This window comes from Abramis brama (genome assembly GCF_963993115.1).
Source record: "Abramis brama genome assembly, chromosome: 14".
Taxonomy (NCBI): domain Eukaryota; kingdom Metazoa; phylum Chordata; class Actinopteri; order Cypriniformes; family Leuciscidae; genus Abramis; species Abramis brama.
This window is the reverse complement of record NC_139976.1, coordinates 15776062-15784851: the sequence shown is the minus strand read 5'-3', so window position 1 is coordinate 15784851 and position 8790 is coordinate 15776062. Positions and strand designations below refer to the sequence as shown.

The following is an 8790-nucleotide window of genomic DNA, read 5'->3' as shown; positions in this document are numbered from 1 at the left end:
GGGAAACACTGTCGTATGGCTGACAAAGCTCTGAAACATACTTCTGACTTTAATGCGTTTCTCAAAAAAAAAAAAAAAAAAAAAAAAAATCCATATTCTAATACTGCCATTAAGATCTTAATGGTTTTGATAGGGTCTTTAAATCTTGATGATACAATATGTTAGGTTTCTATATCGTAATCTGCCACACCAGCTTTCATTTTAATAACCATTATGCTATTATGTTTTTTTCTTTTCTTCTCCTTGCTACTACCTGCCTCATCATGCGATTCTGTCTCAGCATCTGTAGGCGGAAAGACAAATTGTATGACCGCTGTGTGAACCAATACCAATGCCAATAGGACGCAGTATGCAAATGATTCAACATGTCCGACCAATGAACGTACCAGTGGGTGTGGCTACATTGAGCCCCAAAAACTGATCCAGTGAAATTGTCCGACCAGTGATCCGCTGCTCCGTGATCGAGGATAGTTGTCCGTGTCTCATTTCTTTTGGCTCCTTCTTTTTATTATTTAACGAATCAGTTGTTGTTTTTTTGCGTATATAGTGGGGTTTCTTACGCCTGACGGATTAGTGTTACGCACAAGGAATGTTTCTGCACTTGCGGTAGTTCGGCATTGGTCTCTGATGGAACAAGACACAGGCTTTCTGTGCCCGTTTGTTTTTGGATACAGCGTAGATCCCAGATCCCTTGGAATGCAGTAATCAATGTAGGACATATGTAACAAGTCCTCAAACCATTCGGAGGGTCTTGCCACAGGGTATCAAGACAAGGAAAAGCAGTTGTAAATGGATCGTCATTCCAGCCTTGTTTCTCTTTGGTTTCAGCTGGAACTTTGTGCGATGGCTGTTCTTCTCACGAAAGGTAACATTGAGATTATATAGTCGTTTCTAGAAGCGCGCGACACTACTAAAACTAACTTTAAGAGCATGTAAAACTGCAGCGCTCAAACACAAAAAGTCCTTCAAAATATTTATATACATAGCCTACATTTCTCAACACTTGTGTTTCGGCTAATGGCCTTGTTTGCCGAAAACAGAACTGACGTCTCAACGCGTGGCTACAATGTTAATTAATATTATAAGATAAACTTAACGTTATATGTCAACAACTCATTATACATCTTAAATTTCACTCTTACAACTGTGCCTTTACAACTTGGATTTTGATTTGGTCGTCTATTTTGGAATAGGCTAGTCGATTTATTGTAGCCTTTAATATGTATAGCCTATAATAAGGGGGGAAACCAAGAATTTGGTCTCTAAAGCATGCTGGATATACATTTCTGCCGAAATAAAATATTTCTAGCTGCTAAAGACTGATTGACCAGCTAACATGTTCCAACAAAAAAAACCCCACACATCTTGAGCTATTTTGTTGCTGGTCTAAAGTGGTATAATATGGCTTTAGACCAGCTTGAAACCAGCTATTATGCTCCAAAACACAGCTATGTCATTTTCTGAGCCTTTGCTAAATATTTCGATTTCCAATAGTTACCAAAAACAGTATACTTCGTTTTTGTACATTATTGGATAAGCACCACAACCAGTCACAAAATAAATAGTAACGTTAACGCATTTAGCCTAACTGATAAGAAGAACTGAAGTGATTTCTCACACTAATGAGATGACATGTAACTCCAGCCTTGGACAGTGTATACAAGCAGCTTACAACAACACAAAGGCCGTGTTTATTTGTGTTCGTGTCGTGGTGTGTGTTTAGTGTTTTGTTTCACGTCCACGCGCAGTGCTAGTTCGGCGGTAGGTAAAAAATTACGGACTGACCGACCGCTAACTGAAACAGCGTTTTAACCGTAAATATACAAGCGCGAAACAATCCGCCGTCCTCTAACTGACCAAATCTTTGGAGGAAACCTTAAAGTAACTATTAATTGCTCCACATGTCGCTCCAAATCTATATGACAAAATTTAAAAAGATGTTAAGCAGAATGACAGTCCCAGTCCCCATTCACTTTCATTGTATTGGAAAAAGATTCAACAAAAGTGAATGGTGACCGTGAATGTCAATTCGTAACATCTCCATTTGTGTTCAACATAAAAAAGAAAGTCATACAGTTATGAAACAACACGAGTGTGAAAAAAATTAGAGAGCTTCTTTTTTCGGGGAACTGTCCCTTTAAAGTTACCGTACGACATTATGCCAGGTTTGACCACAAGTGAGTTTGCGTGCTAACTGAAAAAGGAGTCCTGCTCTCACCCCCCTTTACGAGTTTCCATTTGGGTTGAAAGAAATTGACTTTGGCAAACAAACCACTAATTATAAGCTACACGGTTCCTGTTTTATAAGACAGACTAAAATGATCCCTTGCATGAAAAGCCATGACATAGTTACTGTGTTAAACAGAATTGCCATATATTAGTGTTCTGACACAAACACTTAGTCATAGCACTGTGTTAACCCTGTCTCTTTTTGGCTTTTTCTGGCATGAGAACTGGGTAGTTTAGCTTTAGTTGCTTATTTTTCCTCACATCCTATTTGGCGAAATGAAGAATGCCTTCCTGGTGATAAAGTTAACCAGTTTCAGCATCTTAGTAATGTAAGAAAAACTGCACAGTTTAATTTCCTAGTAAAATGCTAAATTTCTGTTGGAATGGATGTGAAGGGAATTTCAGCATTCCCACGCTCTATCAGGCAAATTTTCACTTGCATTTATTGGTGCTAGTCTAAAATGTTCAAATTAGTCAAGATTCTTTGGAAAGTTTAGTTAACTGCAAAAACATCTGGACAGTTTTGTATTTTAATATATACATAATATGTGTTTTATGATTTAATACATCCAAGATGGTGCATTAATGTCAGTGTTATCTATTACCACAGATGATTATCAGTTTTCTTTAAAAAAATGTAACCAACACGACTTCTCTGTTTTGCAGGAGAGATCAGGTGCTACTGTGACGCACCGCACTGCGTTGCCACTGGATACATGTGTAAATCTGAGCTCAACGCGTGCTTCACTAAGGTCCTGGACCCCCTTAACACGAACTCACCTCTAACGCACGGCTGTGTAGATTCGCTTTTAAACTCTGCAGATGTGTGCTCCAGCAAAAACTTGGATGTTTCCGGCGGAAGCTCTTCTCCCGTAGAGTGTTGCCATGATGATATGTGTAACTACAGGGGTCTGCATGACCTCACACACCCTCGAGGTGACTCAACAGGTGAGATACACAAATGTAGATTGTATCATATGTTTGTTTCACGTTTTAAAGGAACAGATCACCCAAAAATCATCATTTTGCTCATCCTCATGTCAAGGTTACAAACCTGTATGGCCTTTCTTTCTTCTGTGGAACATAAAAGATATTTTGAAAAATGTCTTTTTGTCCATGCAATTAAATATTTTATTCCACAGAAGAAAGAAAAAAGCCTTACAGGTTTGGAACAACATTGAGGGTGAGTAAATGATGACAGGATTTACATTTCTGGGTGAAGTTTTCCTGCCTTGGTACAGAATGTCTGGCAGTGAATAGGCCAATAGGACACAGTGATTCCCTGATGAGTAGATAGTTGTGTTTTTTATCTAATCGAAGTAGGCTATTATCTTTACTGATGTTTGACGTCAATCCTGTGCAAACATGGACCCTTGTGACAGATATTTTAGTATCAGACATGTGCGCACACATTGACTTTTACGGTTCTCACGGCTCCAAACTGCAGGCTGATATTTAATGGTTTCCAGTGCAGCGCGAGTTTGCGGGTAGCTGGCAGTTTACCTTTTAGCACTTGGATTCAGATCACATACTTTTTATTTCACGTGGATCATGAAATGTTCCCACTGTGCTGGAATGTGCTTCTCACAGCGTCCTTTGACAGACGGCTCGAATCACATAAATGTAATCCCGTTTAATGAAAAAGGTGCGCTGAGACATTAAAGAGAGTGGAACAAGTAACGTAACACGCGTTAGCGTTAAATCTCATGCTGTTTTTCCCCCCAATCCAAATCTCACTTTGTTCTCACTATGCTTTGCCTCTGTCTAGACCGATACCACAGCTCCAATCAGAACCTGATCACAAGAGTACAAGAGTTGACGTCCGCTAAAGAGGTGTGGTTCCGGGCGGCAGTGATAGCGGTTCCCATCGCGGGTGGCCTTATCCTGGTCCTGCTGATTATGCTGGCGTTGCGAATGCTCCGGAGCGAAAACAAGCGTCTACAGGCCCAGCGCCAACAGATGCTGTCTCGCCTGCATTACAGTTTTCATGGACACCACCATGCCAAGAAAGGCCACGTGGCCAAGCTGGACTTGGAGTGCATGGTGCCGGTAACGGGACATGAGAACTGTTGTCTGGGCTGCGATAAACTGCGGCAGACGGAGTTGTGCGCGGGAGGAGGAAGCGGAGGCGAACGCCTACTATCTCTGGTGCACTGGGGGATGTACTCGGGGCACGGAAAGCTGGAGTTCGTATGACTACTCGGAAATTCTTTGTTCGGGCACAAAAGGGTAACTAGTTTGCTGTCGTAATTTTATTATCGTCCCGCTCGGTGCGTTATTTTATTGTCTCCATAGAGAGTGAAGAAATTTCAAGGACGCAAATTTTTGTGTTTTCTCAAAAGAGCACTTTACTTGAATTAGAATGGCCGGTCACTGTGGGGTTGTGGTACATATGAAAAAGGGCGGGGCTAAGGACTGCAAACCCCGCCCTTTACCCAACAAGCCGTGTCCTGTGGATCCTGGAATGACACTGAAGACTGAAGGATTCGTAAAGACGGTCTTATTTTGCACATTTGTATAAAACGGACAAGATGACTATCGGATGGTTGGAAAGTTGCAATCGAAGCGGCTTTTTTTTTTTTGTTGAAGAATTTTACACTGACACCAGGGTACAAATAAGGTTTGTTGTAGTCAAATTGTATGAATAAAGGATTCAATCTTGACTGTAACAAATCACGAGCCTCTGCTTATGATTTCATTAATCAAACAGATTTGTGTAGTGTGTTTTTTAGCTCTATTCAACTGTGTGTGTGTGTGTGTTTGAGTGATGAAGCTCAGTCAGTAGCAGGGAAACTGACACAGAGGCCTTGTTCTAAAGTAGTGCCCTTCATCTGACTGCGTCATCTCTGAAACCCCTCCAAAAGGGACACATTACATCTCTCTGGCTTTCTCGGGCTGCTCTCTTGGGATTAATACTGGAGGTAGAGCGAGTATTTATTTAGTAAGTGAGGGAATGTCGGTAAGCTGTGAGTTCAGAGTCCTTTGCCTGCACTCGCTGAACACAGTAATTCCCTTGTATGCACTCTGGCTTGACTTTATAATCCACAAATCACGGACAGATTTGAGAACTGTGCAACTTTTTTTTTTGAACTACTTTGAAAATATATGCTTGCAGTTTCACACACACTAAATGTCCTTAAGAACAGCAGCAAGTGCTAACATTCCTCTGTGATATAGTTCATTGCAGTGGATGTGAACGGCATGGACTCCAGACTCATAGATACAACATACTGAAATATGATAGTGCTTTATATTATAAGATACTTTTGAGAAGGGCAAAAAAGTATTAGGTTTATATACAGTGGCCACAAAAAAAGTATGTTAAGTTAAGAAAAATAAATTAAGCACACTTAAAAATGACTGCGCTAGATTAGAAAATATTAAACCCTTTTTACAAGCACTTTTTAAATAAAACAATAGATATAGCAGTTAAAACTAAGACGAAGTGTATGTGACACTTTCTGGTTGTAACATGTACATACATAGTTAATGTGATTAATGACGCCTGTGTGAACTTAAAAAAAAAGACTTCCCAGCTAACACATGTTCTAAGAGTGTTTTGCTACTGTTTTCATAAGCCTTAAGGAATGAAAATGTTATTTCGTAATGTTCTGTGAACATTAAAAAAATCCAGTTTATTAAATGTTTAAAAAATAATCATTTCTTGGTTATACGAATGGCAAGGGAACATTATATTGGATCTTTTTGTGAACATTATGGGAATGTTACTTTTGTATGTTCTCTGAACATTCTGAAACAAGTCGTAACATTTAAAAAACGTTAAATTAACTTCTAACTAAATTGTTTCAGGAAAAAGTTTCCACGAACAATGCATATATCATGTTTTTGTGCTTATGTTTTGAGAGCCTTATTAAAGACCGGATAACTTTACACAGACATTTATTTAATGTTTGTAAACAATATTTATGTTCATAACTTTGAGAGAACCTTGCCAGAATTTCTGAGAACATTCCCTGTTCGCTGGGTTCATACATCAATAAAAATAAATAAACACTTGGTTAAAAGTCACTGCAAAATTGGCTTAGAAAGTGAAGTTAGTTCTGAGAAAAGCTTTAGCATCATTTGTTTGTAGATATTTAATTTCATGCAATGAGTTTCATACATTTACACTTTCCTAAAGCACATTTAAATACTTTTTTAGGCCACTGTATGTGAATAGCTCCAAATTTGTGTGTTAAAAATGATCGGATGAACATCAGAACTCGATTTTGAAGATTTCGATTTATGTCGAGTCATGTTTATTTATATAGTCTTTTTCACAAGCAAGTTTCAAAGCAGCTTTACAGTAAGTTATATTGTTATAGAAAGCTTTAGTGTAGTATTAATACCATTTCAAATTCCTTCTAAAAGCTCTATAACTAAGTCTTAAAGACATGATTATATAATACCTTGAACTTGAAATATTTCCAGTATTACTCTGTCTCGGGCTAAAGACTAACTGTCCTGTCTGCAGCTTCCTGTCTCTGTCTCTCTCTCTCTCTGTCTCTCTTTCTCTGTCTCTCTCTCTCTCAGCTGACCTTGCTGTATGTCAAGACCCCAGGAAGACGCCATTAGCAGGCGGTCCACTTAACAGATGCTAGCATTAGTGAGTTTAGCCTCCCCCTGGACTATTAGCGCTTGGTTAATGATAACAAAAGCCTGATAGTTTGGACGAGCTAATGATCTCATTGGGTTCTCAGCTTAACTACGGCCAATCACCTGTTTCTGAGACCAAATGTGCTTAACTCAAATGTGTCTCCAAAAAAGTTTTATTCACTTTTCGTCCCCATCTTGCAGCTAACTGGCCACTCTGGTATAATATCTTTTTATTTACATTTTAGTAACAGTGAACAATCAATGAATAAAGAGAGTTTTGAACGAGATGCTGCTTTGAGTTTTGTTGTAAAATAAAAAAACACTGGTCTCAGTGGTCTGTGTAAAAGCAGCATGAGGTGTGTTTGCATCACTCATTGCTAGTCAGCATGGCCGTTTGTATTGACATGCAAATTTAACAAGGGCACCGGCTGAGCCTCCTTTACAAGCTTAATTTGTTTTGAATTGACTTCAAACTACCATTGCTCTCCTCCTATTCAGGAGTGCAGCTTTATTGAGCCCCCTCCCCATGTAGCCTCTGGGCATAGTTCCTTTAGATAGATTTATTCAAATGAAAACATTTAAATCATTCTGTGGCCTCAAGGCCGGGCCATTATTATTATTAACAGTCTGATTGTGACGTGTGTGATTAGCCAATCAAGTTAATAGTCTCAAGTTCAATTAAGTACATCCAGCACATCAGTCAAACGTACATACATTATGTGTATATATTAAAAATTTTATATACTGTTCGCCTTTTAAAAATGTTAAATTCCAGCCCAATCTGTAATTCTAAAAATAACAACAGATTTTCTCCTTACCTCGGTTGATTATTTATTAGTTCTACCAATGAAATAAACCAGGCCACTCCCAACAAACAAACACAACATGTCATCCCACAATGCAGTAAAATCCCCAATAAATCCCCTATTTATGCAGGCAGGATTTGGAAGAAACCTGATGGCATGGAAACTCAAGTGACACTCCTCTGTCGAGAGTCCGTGTGCTGGACACAGAACCTAAATATTTGAACAACTCAAAGAGCCGGGAGACGAGCTTTGAAGTTCACAAACACAAACCGGAACGATGTTCCCATCTAACTCTCATGTCTAAACATTTACACAAATGTCAAGATTATGTTTATAATGCAAATGTCCGTCTGTCTGCCTGCCTGCAGACTATCTATCCTTTTATCTATCTATCTATCTATCTATCTATCTATCTATCTATCTATCTATCTATCTATCTATTTGGACTAAAAATGTATGCACAGGTCACAGGACTGTCGAAGTGATTGTGGATTCATCTTTATTTTGTTTAATTTTGACTGTGGAACTGTAGAAATCAATATAGGTGAGATTACACAAATACTACTTTATCATATGATGATAATGATGTTAAAAATATGGTATTTTCTCTCCCTCTCTCTCTCTCTCTCTCTCTCTCTCTCTATATATATATATAAAAACTTGATCTCACATGGATTTTCGAGTCAGGATGTTTTTCAATCAGGATATTGTGAAGATTTGGCGATACTGTGTCTTTGTAAACGCAGACACATTTTATCACTGCCAAAAAGTCTGAAAATGTCCTCTAATGAATTTGAAGTGGGAGGCAGGAATCAAAACAAAGGTGAGAATCAGAAAGAAAGAAAAAAAAGGGTAAAGGTTGCGTGCATGCCGAAGACTAATAATGGATTTCACAGACAGAATTGGCTCCTGGCCCGAGAAGCCTCTTATCTTTTTTCTTCTCTTCTTTTTAAACTGTGACACACACCCTGATTTGGCAGCCGTAGCCTGAGGCCTCCTGCAGAGATATAATGTGTGTGTATTGTGAGTGCAGAGCCCTGGATTACAGCACTGAAAGAAGAGCAGTCTGTGTCTTTGCTACGCTGCCACTGAAAAGCGCCGGCATTGATGTACCCAGCGCTTCCTTTTGGGCTTTTTTCAACTTTTTTTTGTTGTTGTT

At 38.9% G+C, this 8790-nt stretch overlaps 1 protein-coding gene across 1 annotated transcript; it reads left to right on the top strand.

The window, feature by feature from the left end:
• The first annotated feature begins 441 nt into the window (after nucleotides 1–441).
• On the top strand, nucleotides 442–4902 carry bambia (BMP and activin membrane-bound inhibitor homolog a). Its single transcript, XM_084134292.1, has 3 exons — nucleotides 442–865; nucleotides 2896–3177; nucleotides 3998–4902. The coding sequence occupies exons 1-3, from the start codon at nucleotides 790–792 to the stop codon at nucleotides 4423–4425; spliced, it is 786 nt and encodes a 261-aa protein (XP_083990418.1). The 5' UTR covers nucleotides 442–789; the 3' UTR covers nucleotides 4426–4902.
• The last annotated feature ends 3888 nt before the right edge of the window (nucleotides 4903–8790 follow it).